Genomic DNA, 14,786 nt, shown 5'->3' with positions numbered 1-14,786 from the left:
TGCTCCAGTAAATAAAAGTCCCAGCCTACTTTTATAACTCAAACCCTCCATTCCAGGTAAGACCCTGGTAAATCTTTTCTGAATTCTCTCCAGTTTCATATCTTTCCTCTGGCAGGGAGACCAGAACTGTACACAGTACTTCAGAACAGGCCTCACCAGTTTCCTGTACCACCTCAACATGACATACCAACTCCTCTACTCAAAAGTCTGAGCAATGAAGGCAAGTCTTCTTAACCACGCTGTCTACCTGTGATACAAATTTCAAAGAATTATGTACCTGAACCTCTAGGTCTCTCTGTTCTACAACACTATCCAGGGCCCTACCATTAATTGTATAAGTCCTGCCCTTGTTTGTTTTGCCATGATGCAATACCTCGCATTTATCCAAATTAAACTCCATCTGCCACTTCTCAGCCCATTGATCCAACTGATCAAGATCGCTGATCAATGACAAGCAAAAGTGCATCTAATACTGACCTCTGTGGAAAACCACTGGTCACAGGCCTCCAGTCTGAAAAACAACCCTCTACCATCACCTGTAAAGTTAATATTGTGTCCAATTGGCAAGCTTACCCTGAATCCCATGTGATCTAACTTTACAAATAAGTCTACTATGCAGAACTTTATCAAAGGCTTTACTCAAGACCAAGTAAACAACACCTACCACTCTACCCACATCAATCTCTTTGGTTATTTCCTTGAAAAGCTCAATTAAGTTTGTGAGATAGACTTCTGTCTCACAAAACTAGTCTTTTCAGGGCACTTAACTTAGAGCAGCAGCAGCCCTGAAGTGGGAACACTGTAACCGGAAGGCTATAAATCCAGCACAGTGCAGATTGGGCCTAGTCTTTACAGGTCACTTATCAGGGCGCAGCGGGCAGGGAGGAACACATTATTGATAAAACTTCACTTTCCCAACTACAGCCAAAACACATTCAGCCTGCACCAGTCAGCTGTATCCAACATTACTGAGTTATGACAAAAATCCCAGAGGCTGGCTGCTGGGTGGTGAGAGACATTTGGCTCATCTCCCCACTGTAGCAGCCAAGTGCACACAGACTTTCATCTCCCCGCTGTACCAGCCAAGTGCACACAGACTTTCGTCTCCCCACTGTAGCAGCCAAGTGCACACAGACTTTCGTCTCCCCACTGTACCAGCCAAGTGCACACAGACTTTCAACTCCCTGCTGTACCAGCCAAGTGCACACAGACTTTCATCTCCCCACTGTACCAGCCAAGTGCACACAGACATTCATCTCCCTGCTGTACCAGCCAAGTGCACACAGACAACACTTTGACATTGATAAACATGCAACAACCTGCAGCATTGTGAAACAAAATCACTAACCTTTATAGATGCACCATAGAATGTATTGTATCTGGATGCATTGCAGCTTGATAATGTCAACTGCTCTGCCCAGGACTGTAAGAAACTACAGACAGTTGGGAACACAGCCCACTCCATCAAGCAAACCAACCTTCCATCATCCACTGGCTCCATCTACACTTCTCGCTGTCTTGGAATGGCATCCAAAACCAACATAGACCCCTCCCACCCCTTTTGATCTCTTCCATCAGGTAAAAGATATAAAAGTTTAAACACATGTACCAACAGGTTCAAAAACAGATTCTTCCCCGCTGTTATTAGACTGCTGAATGGATCTCTCAAATTTCAAATCTATTGTTGATCTTGCGTTTAGCGCACCTTCTTCACATTCGTAACATTGTAGTCCTCACCCTGTTCTATCATCCTATTTTCTTTGTATGACCTGCCTGTACTGCACGTAAAACTTTTCTGTGTACCGAGCAACATGTGACAATGATAATAAAACAAATCAAGTGGTTACAAGGTGACCATGATTGGTTACTCAATATTCAAGGGCCTTCAACATTCCAGAAGAATGGGCAACAAGGAAAAGGGTGTGGGTTAGCTTTGCTTATAAATGATGGAATCAATGCCAAGGTGCGTAGTGATATAGGTGCAACAATCAAGGAATCAGTTTGGGTGCAAATAAGAAATAGCAAATGAATGAGGTCAGGCACAGGAGTTACCTTTAGGCCCCTGAGCAAGTTCCCTCACTGTGGGGCAAAATATACATCAACAAATGATGGAGACACCTGGAATACTGTGCACACTTCAGATTCCTGTAGTTGAAAACGAAAAACTTACGTTGGAGGTCATTTGAAATAGATTTACCAGGCTGATTCCTGGAATGAATGGATTGGCTTATCAAGACAGCTAACAAAGTGTGGAGCTGGATGAACACAGCAGGCCGAGCAGCATCTCAGGAGCACAAAAGCTGACATTTCGGGCCTAGACCCTTCATCAGAGATGAACCGAAACGTCAGCTTTTGTGCTCCTGAGATGCTGCTTGGCCTGCTGTGTTCATCCAGCTCCACACTTTGTTATCTTGGATTCTCCAGCATCTGCAGTTCCCATTATCTCTTATCAAGCCAGCCAAACAGTTTGTAAGAACTAAGGGGTGATCTTACTGAAACATATAAACTTCTGTGAGGGCTTAACTGGGTTAACATTTAGAAGCCAAACTGCCCAAACTAAAAAGGTGATTTAACCAGCCCAAAACAGAAACACAGACAACTATTTTTTTAAAATCTGACATTACATCTTTATTTAAATACAAAAAGTATCACAAGTGACTATAAAATTGCAGTCATATGAAAAGCTGTCGGTCACAAAAAGAGTCTCATTTGGTAAAAGTGCACAAACTTGAAGACTTTGGAACATGTATTGGACTCAGATTAGTAACAGTTTACTCATGGAATGTTCAAATAAATAAATAAATAACAATGGACAGAACAATCCACCAAACATCTGAAAGGAAAAAAAAACCTGAAAAAATGCAATCCTACAATCTTCTTCATTGGTTTTTCGTTAAGGCACAGCTACAAAAATTTCCATTTAGCAGTTTTACCAGAAAACCAGATACCGGCTGACAGAAACGTGAAAATATTTATATTTTGTCCGAAGATATAACTGAACTTTAAAAATATTTTCTTGATTAGGGAAAAGGCATCACAATTTGCAAACAGTTAAGCCTTTAGCTGAAAAAACAGAAGAAAAAAAATCTTAGTCCAGAATTAGTTTACTGTAACATAGGGATTATGTAACCCCTGAACCCGGGAACTTTCATGTCTGAATTTAACACATGTAAAGTATCTGCATACTATTTGGAAGCATTAGAGAGAATCTTTGTAAGCCTGCATATCAGCTGAAAAAATAAGGACTATGAGAACTGTATTCAATCTTTCTATAAAGATTTTTTATTTAGACTATGCAGCTCACAACAATGAATTGCTACTGTAAATAAAAGGGTTTGTCAGTGCCATTAAATAAGTACAAAAGGGCACCGTTCAATTTCTAAATCTCTATCGTAACAACCATAATTTAGATGGTGGAATGGAAACCACTTCAGTATTCCAACAAATGCCATTTCAATTACTATTACTACTCAGACTTTGAAGCACGTATGGTTAAATGCAGCTATGCACCCAATTTATTAAAATGATGTTTTGTTGTCAATTTATGTCAAGGATGCTGAAGTATCATTGTGTTTGGCTGTATTTCTCAGTAAATCTCACTGGGTGTGTACATTTACAATTGAATGTTAGTACAATACAGAATGTTTAATGTTTTAAGTTCACAAAGCACCTTTTCTCCCCAGTTTCTCTCTTGTAATCCCAGCTCTCCCTATTGCCTTCTGACCAATTTTCTCAAAGGCATAAAGCCAAATGAAAGTATATTTTCACAGATGCCAGTAGATCATCAATATTTTGTCCAATTTGTTTCTTTTTTGAGTATCTGGCTAATTAATGACTGTTGGCCAATCTGATGTTGACAGCACCATATTTGATTTAAATCCTATTTTCCATAACACACACGTGTGCCATCCAGCAGCTATTATTAAATAGCATACATGACCTGAACCCAAGTCATTTTTTCCCCTCATTCTACCTTGAGACTTCAAGCTGAAAGGTACACCACAAAATGTTACTCCTGAAGTTAACTCACCCAGCACTGACCAAGGATCAAGCTAGTGATATTCCTGTACAGCTCCATATTTCACAAGTAGGTGCATTTCTCCACAAAGCAATAAGATATGCTCCTTGCCTTATTTTCTTTTGGAGGTTACAAAGATATTCCCCATTGGTCCTGTTTCTTTCCAACTCAAGAAAAAGACACCGATTTTTTTGTAGTTGAGTTTACTGAATTCATAATTTTCTCTGGATTTTATTCTTAGAAACTGATAAGAAATACTGTGTAAAACAATCAAAAAGGGTATTTGGTAGATTTTCAGATCTAGTTCAACAAAAAGAAAATTACTGGGGCACTACCATCCAGTCTTCAGGCCAATTAAACTTAATTATTGTAATAAATGCTTTGAAGTAATTATTTCTTTAAAACAGAGGTGACTTGATTTGAAAGTCAATAAGACTAAACGTTTTGTCAATTCATTCCCCTGCAGGGGCCAGTTCCCATAAGATGTGAAGAACATACTATTTGTTATAAAAAAAATCAAAATCTATTTACAGTGTAAATGCTTAAAATTCATAAGGATCCATCAAGACCAATCTTTTCCATTTTACAGTCATATGAAAAGATATGGTACATCAATAAACATATTTTTCAAATAATACATTTAAGATTAATTTCTGTATCTATACATACATTTCATTGGACTGTGCCACTAACTATTCAAATGGATTAGAAAGATTTATCAGCAAAATACTCACAGGGTGTTACTGAGCAGCAACAGTTTACATACAATTCACCATATGTTGTGCACATACTGACAGACCTACACACAAGTAACACCTAAATCAGGCAGAATATAGACACTATCCTTCACTCCAATCAATAGAGTGATCCAAGGTGTGTTGACAAGATAGGCCAGGATGAGAGAAAGAGAAAGGAAGAACTTAGTTATTTCTCAATGGATGATGAGAGGCATAAGAAGTTATTTGATCACCATTTCCAAGTATCAATCCAATTCAGTGGTAGCACTCTCATCAAGACATTGGTTCCAAACCCACAAAGATATGAGCATTGAATCTAAGCAATTTCAGAGCAGAGGGAATGCAGTACTTCAGATGATGTCTTTCAGACAAGATGCTATACTGAGTTCCCATCCGTTCCCTCTGATGGAGTTAAAAATATAGATAACACTACTTATATGGCAGCTGGGGAAATACCTCGGGGTCCTGGCCAAAATATATCCCTTAATCAACATACCAAAAGCAGATAAGCTTGTTATTATCTCATATCTGCTTGCAAGACCTTATTCTAGAAAAAAAACTTGTGTCTGCTAATAAAACAGAATGTTATAAAATAGTGATTACATTTTAAAAGAACTTAATTAGCTGTAGAGTGCTTTGGAGTTGAACAGAAGATTTGAAAGGCACTAGGTCAGATGTTGCCTGAGCTGCTGAGTATGTTCAGCATTTACTGTTTGTCAAAGTTTCTTTTGCATGTAATAGAGGGGCTTAGAAAGGACTTTGAGGGGGAGGTGAGAAAACTCAACCCAAAAGCAGGTGTCAGCACTGCATAACTTCACTGGCCCACTTATGGGGAAGGTCAGAAAAACGGAAAAGAGGAAGCAGCATGTACTAAGAAAAGAAGCACTTCCTTTGGATGTTTAAGATCTGCCACCAATGACAGTTACAGAAAACAGTAATCATTCTTGATCTGGAAACTCTAAGACCTGGACAGACAATGACATTTTGGCAAAAACCTACAAAACTTACTACCTGAAGATGTTATTTGGCACTGGAAACAGCAGAGTGTTTTAGCACATGGAAATGCCGAGTGCAAGAGTTCCCAGCTTTAACAATTTCACATGTCCTTTAGATGGTGGTGAGGGAGGGGAGTAAGAAGTGGGTATGTTACCCTGGTCACTACAGTATACAATCAAAAGACCAGATGAACAACAGCATTAATAATGTCAGATAATTGACCTTACTATTCTCCCCCATCTGACTGAAACAATTCATGTCTTAAAACACTGCTTTATAAAAACGCATACCACAATGTGCCATGTATACTAATAAAATTAGCTTTATGGTAAGGTCAAACCCACAATGATTTTACTGATAATTGAATAGGTAAACTGAAGACATCTTTTGGACATTTTAGAGTTTTTTGATTGCTCTTAAACTGTTAAACATAAGGTATACATCGCTAAAATAACACAATTTACTTAACAGAAATGCATTTGTCAAATTGAGAGGAGGAAAAGAAAAAAAATGACTTTCCTTAAATGGAGACAAGTTTATTTAAATATTTTCTATCTTCAAACAAAAGGTTGGAATTTTAATATTGCACTTTCAGTAATTTGGCCGTGTCGATTTTGAGGGAGATAAGAAAATCAATTAAGAAAGGTGACAAATATTAATTATTTAACAAAGTAAAATCTCAAAGAACTTTAGGTACTTTAGCCTTGTACACACTGGCATTGCCAAAAACAGTCAGCAAGTAACCATTTATATTTAACTGATAAACAAAATCTCTGATTAAAACAGAGCATGCTACATTCAGGAGATAAATTTCAAGACTTGTTCAATAAAGAAAACTGGATCTCAAGTTGTTCACACATGTATTTATAGGACATGGAAATTATTTTGTTTGGAATGTTCCCTTTGATTAATCGGAAATTCTGCTCTATCTCCATTAGTTACATGGGTTTCAAGAAAATTGTTTCTCAAAGCCTGTGGTAGCTCAATTTTATTTTCAAGGTAATGTTCTTGGTTTACTGAATATGTAAACGAATTGCAAATCTTCCCAATAAACATGTTGCATTGAACTAAAACAGTAGCTTGTTTTGTTCTGTATAAGTCTTCAATTTTGTAAGACATGTAAACTTCTGAATTTTAAGTCTGACCAATTAAATATTAACAGTAAATTAGACTACCAATCTTAGTGCACGTTAATGAATGCAGGGAAATACTCAAAGCAGATCAATGGCTGCAATGAAATGGCACACATTTTTAAAAGGAGTTAGTCTCAAGTGTCCATCCATTGTTGTCTGCTGAAAATTATGGCCATGACAGTTTTTAACTCAGAATTCGAATAGAATTTGATGGACAGTTATATTTGAATAGAATGAGCCAACATGCATTTATAAAGAGTAGGTGATGCCTGATGAACCTGGTTGAATATTTGAAAGAGATTACAGAAGTAATGGACAGGGACATACTTAACGGCATTATTTTAGAAAGCACTCAATGAAATCCATCAAAAAGAAACTGTTAACCAAAGCTGAAGTTCATAGAATTGAAGGCATATTGGGTTTGTGTTGGGAGCTCATCTATTCACTGTATTTATTAGCAATTCGGATGATGGGATAGAAAGCCACATATCAAAGTTTGCCTGTGACAAAGATAGGCCGCACTGCAAGCATTATACATTGAAGCATAAGTTGCAAGGCTATTCATAGATTAAACAATGGATGAAACTATGGAAAAGCGAATGTAATGTAAATAGATGAGGCATAATCCATATTGGACCTAAAAATCATACAATACCATATCAATGGTGAAAAGCCAGAAAGAGTAAATGTCCAAATACAAAGATCATTAAAATGTAATGGGCAGGTTTTATTATTCATTCATGGGGTTCACTGGTTAGGCTGGAATTTTTTGCCCATCCCTACTTGTGTTGAGAAGGCAGTGAGTGGCTTTCTTGAACTGCTTAAGTCCGTTTGCTGTACGGAGACCCATAATTCCTTGAGGTAAAGAGTTCTAAGATTGTGACCTAGTGATACTGGAGGAACAGTGATATATTTCCAACTCAGGACAGCATACAGCTTGAAGGAGAACTTGCAGCTGGTGGTATTCCCAAGCAGCTCTTTTGCCTCCAGATAATAGTGGCGGTGGTTTGGACAATGATGTCTATCAGCCTTGGTGAGTTCTTTGCAGTGCATCTTGTAGATGGTACACACTGCTGCCACCGAGTGGCACTTGAGGAGAGATTGACTATTTAAGGATATGGTACCATTCAAGCAGGCTGCTTTGTCCTGAATGATGTCAAGTTTCTTGAGTTTTGTTGGAGCTGCACTCATTCAGGCAGATAGGGAGTATTCATCACATTCTTGACTTGCACCTTGCAGATGGTGGATAGGGAGTCAGGTTACTCAACAGATAAGCAACAAATGACTCGGGTTAGTCAAAGAAAATAATGCAGAGTTCCCAACGTAAGGTCAAAGCTTGGTTTCTGACACATGTGAATGGTAAGTTCGTAGGATGCAAGTTCACAGCTGAAAGTAATCTAAGACTTGCAATATTCAACTGAGAAGTATACAAAAAACATTTCAAACAAATGAATACAGAATGTGTTAATGAACAGAAACAGTAATAAATTGAAGGGAGATGTAAAAGATGGAGCCAAATGAAATTAAATTCTAAAGGACCTAAGAAACTGAACAGTGTTTTGACTAACTGACATAAATTACTGTTTCCGAACAAAATTCAGTGGAGTTGGCAAATAGCAAAAAATTTATGTCCACATGTGAACTTACTTCCAGCTCTTCTTTTGCATCAAGAAAAAAGATCAAGGATCTATGTTGATAAAATTCAGTCCTCATTCACTAATAACCAAACTTAGGCAAAAAAGATAACCTGAAGGTATCGAGTAGTTTTATACTATAAAGGACTCCCTCCTGCCCATCGTGATGAATATAATTTGCTGTTGAGGCAAGGGACAACCTTGCAGCTGGGGATTTGTTTCACAATTACTTCACACTAAAAGCAACTCACTTGGACTATAAAATCAAAAACACATTGAATGAATGTCCCAAAAATGCTTCTCATTTGCCAGCAAATTAATGGACAATAAAGAGGTCTTCATTGTCATTGCTTAGATGTTGCTCGTATTAAACTAAACAAATAAGTTACTATTGCACATCCCAGAACAGTTCTGCAACCCTGGTTATTGTGAACATGGGATATTAGGTAGATTGAGCAAACTCGCAGGGAAGGGGTGGTAAAATGAATAGGAGAAACTAATAATGAACAACCGTATACTCTATTTGCTTAATAGGACATGACAGGATGGAAAGATATACCTTTCAAGACAGAATATCTACAATTTAAACAACAGCTTAAACATAGAACTTATCCATTATATAAAAAAATTACAGCAATAGAATTCATTCCATCAAAGTATTCTATGTCTGGAGGTCTCAAATGAATAAATGATTCATCAGCCTACTTTTTCAATAAATGCAAAAACAGCGAAGATGTATAAAAGTCAAATCACTGTTCTGAGTAGTCATAGGCCAATAAATATTTATTCCTTCAGTGATTTGGCTTTTTTGACAAAATGATATCAAATAACATTTTTAAAAATAGATGTCTGCCACTGGAGACAAAAAGATGTAAATACAGGCGAAACAACCTGAGACAAAGTTTAACTTCCAGCTGTTACAGTGCACATTACCAATCTCCTTTAATACCCTGAAGTGGTGTTTCTGCCTGTGTCGTAGACTCATTATCCTTTTTTGTACTACAACAAGGCTTAAAAAGACGAGGATCAATCAGCACCTCTCCAAAACGGCCCTTGTAGATTATGCCACAACAAATCTTCTGCCTGTATCAGAGAAGAAAACAAAAATGAAATATTTGTAGCATTTGCAATGGTGTGGATTTTAATAATGGAAATCCAACTTGCAACTTGACAAATGTTCAACAATTATCAATCTCACTTGACTGCATGTTGAAATCAATCCATTTTTACTCTTGCTGAGATTGATACAAGTTTTAAAAGGAAAAGTAACATTATTGTTTTTGCTTGTTTATTTATTACACCACTTACTTTGGATATATTTTTGTCATGCTACTAAAGTTGAAGTATCGCAACAGGTTTTTATGTATCCATGTTACAATAATTTTATTTGATAATTCTGTTAAAACATTGTGGGTGCACCACACTAAATTGTCTTAATATCCTTGAGACCACGTTTGACAATTGTTCCAAAGAACAGTCATAGGATTCAAAATGTTAAATCTGTTTCTCTCTTCACAGATGTTAACAGACCTGCCGAGTTCCTCCAGCACATTCCATTTTTATTATTGCTTGACTAATCAGAACCATAACAAGTTGTATACTTTGTTACAGCCACTTAAATATTAAACAGTGGATGCAGATAATATTGCTTGCTCATTCCCAAGGAAAGGATTGGTTAGCTCAGTTAGCTGGATGGCTAGGTTGTGATGCAGAGCATGGGTTCAATTCCGATTTTGGCGGAGGTTACCATGAAGAAGGACTCTATGACTGACTCTCCCTGCATTTGTTGTATGGTTCCCTTCAGGCTAACCACCACAAGTCACCTTTCTATAATGAGTAAACAGGATTATGGCAACTTTACCATTTTTATTGCTAAGAATTCCAAAAGATGCATTTACACTACAATTACCAATTTTGGACGTGTTTGTATACGCTGCCTGATTTGCTTAAAATGTAAATGATTGTTTGAAAGAACATTTCAGGGCGCAAAAGAAGAAAACAAAATAAGTGCCAATGTGTTCAATCATAGACACACAGCCCAGTTAGCGAGAAGATTTTGCTTTTCATCGCATCAATAAATTGAAACGATTGCAAGGTGGGAAACATACTTCAGCAGTCCAAAATTAGATCAGATCATTTTGTATAGCATCTCTTAGATCATCAAAAACAAATGAAAACACTCCATTCCAACAAGTTATCATTTAAGTGCTGAAAAGGATTACCTAAACATGTAGCAGTTGTTTGAAATTCCAGACTAGGCTTGAATCCATGTGATTTTTAACTGAAGAATTTTTGTACATTACATTGAGGTATCTAGGGTGCTGTACAGATCGGTGATGATCCGCCTAAATAGTAGGGTTAAATGCCCAATTTCTGTTTTCAAGGGTATTTTTAAAAATTTTTGTAAATCTGTAAATTTTGCTGGAGGCAAATCCAGGAAATCCAAATATTGAATCATGCTGCACCAGAAACAAATCGTTGACCATCATTACGTATTTTCAAGTATGTTTCTGGGGCCCGAAAACTAAATAAAATGTCAGCATTAAAAAGACGGCAGGGAAAAGGGTGATATTTTGATTTGCTGTTTTTCCTTTCTGCTGCTTCCCACTCTACCTCCCGGATAGTTCCCTTTTAAAGGCGTTTGTAAGAAGAAGATAACAATCTCTATATTATTCCAGGCAAAATTCACACAGAATGTTGCTAACACACAGTGATCACTGATCCTCTGAAACTAAAAGATTTGATAGCCCGAAGTTATTACTGTGACCGTCATCAGAATCACAGAATCATGCCCTTTAGCCCATCAAGTCTGTACCAACGAAAACTATTCTAAATCTTCACTAGTCCTAGTTTCTAACATTTGGCCCATAGCCTTGAGTGTTACAACATTTCAAATACACTTGTAAGTACTTTTTAAAAGGTTGTGAGGTTACTGCCTCAACTACCCTCTCAGCCAGTGACTTCCAGGCCCCTACTGCACTCCAGATGAAAACACTTTTCCTCAAATCTTCAAATCCCCTCTAAACCTCCTGCCTTTCACCGTAAAATTATGTCCCCTTGTTACGGACCCTTCAACTAAGGCTGCTTTCTATCCACCCTATCCATGCTCCTCATAATCTATACACCTCAATTAGGTCCCCTCTCAGCCTTCCCTGCTCTAAAGAAAACAACCTGGGTTTATCCAGCCTCTCTTCGTAGCTAAAATGCTCTTTCCCAGAAACATCCTGGTGAGTCTCCTCTACACACCCTCCAGTGCAATCAAATCTTTGTACAGTGTAGGGAACAGAACTGTTGGGCCAGAACTAACCGAAGTTTTGTACAGCTCCAACATGACCTCCTGAACTTACAGCCTGCACTGCGAGTGATAATGAGAAGTGTCCCATGTACCTTCTTAACTACTCTATTACCCTATCCTGCCCTCTTCAGGCATCTATGGACTCAAGATCCCTCGGTTCCCCTGAGCTTCCTATTGTCCTACCATTCATTGAGTACTCACGTGACTTATTCCTTCTTCCAAACTGCATCATTTCACAATTATCAGGGTTAAATGCCCATCTGACCAATCTGTCTATATCCACACTCTCACCCAGCCAATCTGTGTCATCCATAAACTTACTTATCTTCTCCCCAACATTTTCTACTATATCTTTACAAACAATAAGTGATCCAGCACTGATTGTGACACAAGCATCCAGCCACACAAATAGCTTTCTATCACCACTCTCTGTCTCAAATGACTAAGCCAATTTTGGATCCAACTTCTCAAGTTACCCTGGATCTCATGAGCTTCTACCTTTTCTTTCAAAGGCTTTGTTGAAATTCATATATACTATATCAGCTACACCACCTTCATCTATGCACCGTGTCAAGTCCTCAAAAAATTCAATCAAATTCATTTGGCATGTCCTCCACCTGACAAAGCCATGCTGATAATCCCTTGGTCATTCTGTGCCTGTCCAAGTTGAGATTAATTCTCTCCTTCAGAATGCTCTCCAAGTTTCCCTCCCACTGACACGAGACTCAATAATCCCTAATTCCATGGTTTATCTCTACCACCTTTCTTGAAAAGCTGAACCATATTCGTTGTCCTCAATACCAATGGCACCTTCCCTGTGGCCAGACAGGAAATTTAGGTTAGACCCAATTTCATCCCTCATCTCCCACAGCAGCCAGAGATACAACTCATCCAGACCTGGGAACTTATCCACTTTTCAGCCCGCCAAATCCTTCAATACCTACTCTCAATGTTAAGTTTCTCAAAAACCTCAAAGTCCTACTTCCTGAATTCAGTACCTACTCCTCCTTCACCGAAGTGAAGACAGATGGAGTACTTGTTTAACACTCCAACCAATCGTCTCCAGTTTCACACTTAAATTTCCTCCTTGGTCCAAATAAGCCTGGATTTCTTCTTCACTTGATATACTTCTAGAATACCTTGGAAATACCTAATCTTATCTGCTAGCGCTTTATCATGCCACCTCTTTGCTCTCCTAATTGCTTTCTTTGGTTCATCCTGCACTTTTTATACTCCAGCAGGGCCTCTGTTACTTTGCTACCTTTGTACCTGTAAAAGCCTCTTTTTTTCCAGTCCTGAGAATTCATAGACATCCATTCGTGGACTTGTTCCTCCTACATTTCATCCTAAGGGGTACTCTCACCAAATCCATTTTAACCACAGCCACTATTCTGCTGTGGATTTCCACCGAGGAGCTGTTCTCAGTCTACTAGGTTAGATCTTATTTTAATAAAATTTGCTTTCCCCAATCTAAAATCCTTTTCTGCAGACTATCTTTTTCCTTTTCCATAAGGAACATAAAATGTACGGTGTCGTGGATGTGATCACTTAACTGGTCTCTCACTGCCAGCGCAAGCACTTGTCTGGCTTGGTTCCTCAACATTAGGTCCAACACTGCAATGCTCTTTGCTGGACCTTCCACATGTTGATACAAAAAATAACCTCTCTTGAATACATTTCAAGAAATCTGTCTTTTCTAAAATCTTTACACTATGGCTATCCCAAATAACGTTTGGGAAGTTGAAACTCCCTAATATAATTGTCCGAATATAACTACCCACTGAATTGTCCACACATATGCTCCTCTGGCTGTTTGGGAGTCTTTAATACACTACCGGTGATGTGACTGCCCCCCTTTCATTCCTGGCTCTACCCACAAAGCCTCATTTGAAATGCCTTCCAAGATATCATTCCGTCTTACTGCAGTAACCAACTCCTTACAACCTCCCCTGACCTGCCTAAAGATCCGATAACTTAGAATGTTGAGTTGCCAGTCCTGACAGGCCCTCAACCATACGTCTGTGATGCAACAACATCGCAATTCCACATGTCAATCCACACCCCTAATGCATCTACCTTACTAATAATAACCTTGGCATTAAAGCACAGCCCATCAGCCTTACCTTCCCTTGCAAGTCAACATGACTGAACTCCCTCTGCCTTGATTTCTTCAAAGTATGCTGTGTCGCCATTGTAGTAATGTTCTGGGTTCCTTCACCCTGCTAAACTAGTTTAAACTTTTCCCAAGAGCGCTAGCATACTGACCCACAAGGACGCTGGTCCCATTCAAGTTTAGGTGCAGACTATCCTGCTTATACAGGTCTCACCTTCCCCAGAACGATCCCAGTGATCCAGCATCCTTAGAATATGCTACCAATGTGAAACACATGAAAATATAAAGAACTCCTCTAAAAGTAATTTTTCATCATTTCTAGCAACTCACAGATTTTAGACAAGCTACACACCAAGATGAACAAATCAAAACACTTACCTTTTCCAGTAAGTCAGATCAAGGAATGAAAAGACTGGTTGTAAAGAAAGACTTTTCTGGGTTTCTGTATCTGAACATTCATCAGATTGATTGCTGTGGCTGGGTGACTGGGAAGGAGAAATACTGGACGTTGTGCTACGTGCATCTGAATCTGTACAATAAAGAACAAAGATATAAATTGATACTGTCAGAGTTTACGAATATAGGTCACACTACAAACACTGGCAAAGTGAGAAAAACACCAAAGGATTAATTATAGATTGGAAAATAACCAGGGGAGCTTGAGTGAAAACTGTATAGTTGAAAGTATACATTTCAGTCATCACTTACTCTGTCAGTATGTCTGGGTGGTAATATATCTTTGTGCAATTGTGATAATGTTTGAGGTGGAATCTGCCCAGCCCCTGGACAACCTGGGCACTGACCAGTCAGTTAGGAAAATATGACAAGATCAGCAAAATTAGATTCTCGAGGACGAAGGA

The 14,786-nt window shown here is 38.4% G+C and overlaps 1 protein-coding gene across 3 annotated transcripts in view; it reads right to left on the bottom strand.

Annotated features, from left to right (window-relative positions):
- Positions 1-2,602: 2,602 nt before the first annotated feature.
- sinhcafl (SIN3-HDAC complex associated factor, like) overlaps positions 2,603-14,786 on the bottom strand; it is a 30,265-nt gene continuing 18,081 nt past the window's right edge. For all 3 annotated transcript variants that reach the window (XM_048545945.2, XM_048545947.2, XM_048545948.2), the window contains exons 5-6: positions 14,305-14,455; positions 2,603-9,601 (exon numbers count right to left, since the gene is read on the bottom strand). In XM_048545945.2, the coding sequence (XP_048401902.1) occupies positions 9,448-9,601; positions 14,305-14,455 (305 nt within the window). In that variant the 3' untranslated portion in view covers positions 2,603-9,447. The remainder of the gene's footprint in view (positions 9,602-14,304; positions 14,456-14,786) is intronic.

This window comes from Stegostoma tigrinum, chromosome 17 (genome assembly GCF_030684315.1).
Source record: "Stegostoma tigrinum isolate sSteTig4 chromosome 17, sSteTig4.hap1, whole genome shotgun sequence".
NCBI lineage: Eukaryota > Metazoa > Chordata > Chondrichthyes > Orectolobiformes > Stegostomatidae > Stegostoma > Stegostoma tigrinum.
The sequence above is the reverse complement of the archived record's forward strand: the minus strand, read 5'-3'. Positions and strand labels throughout refer to the sequence as shown.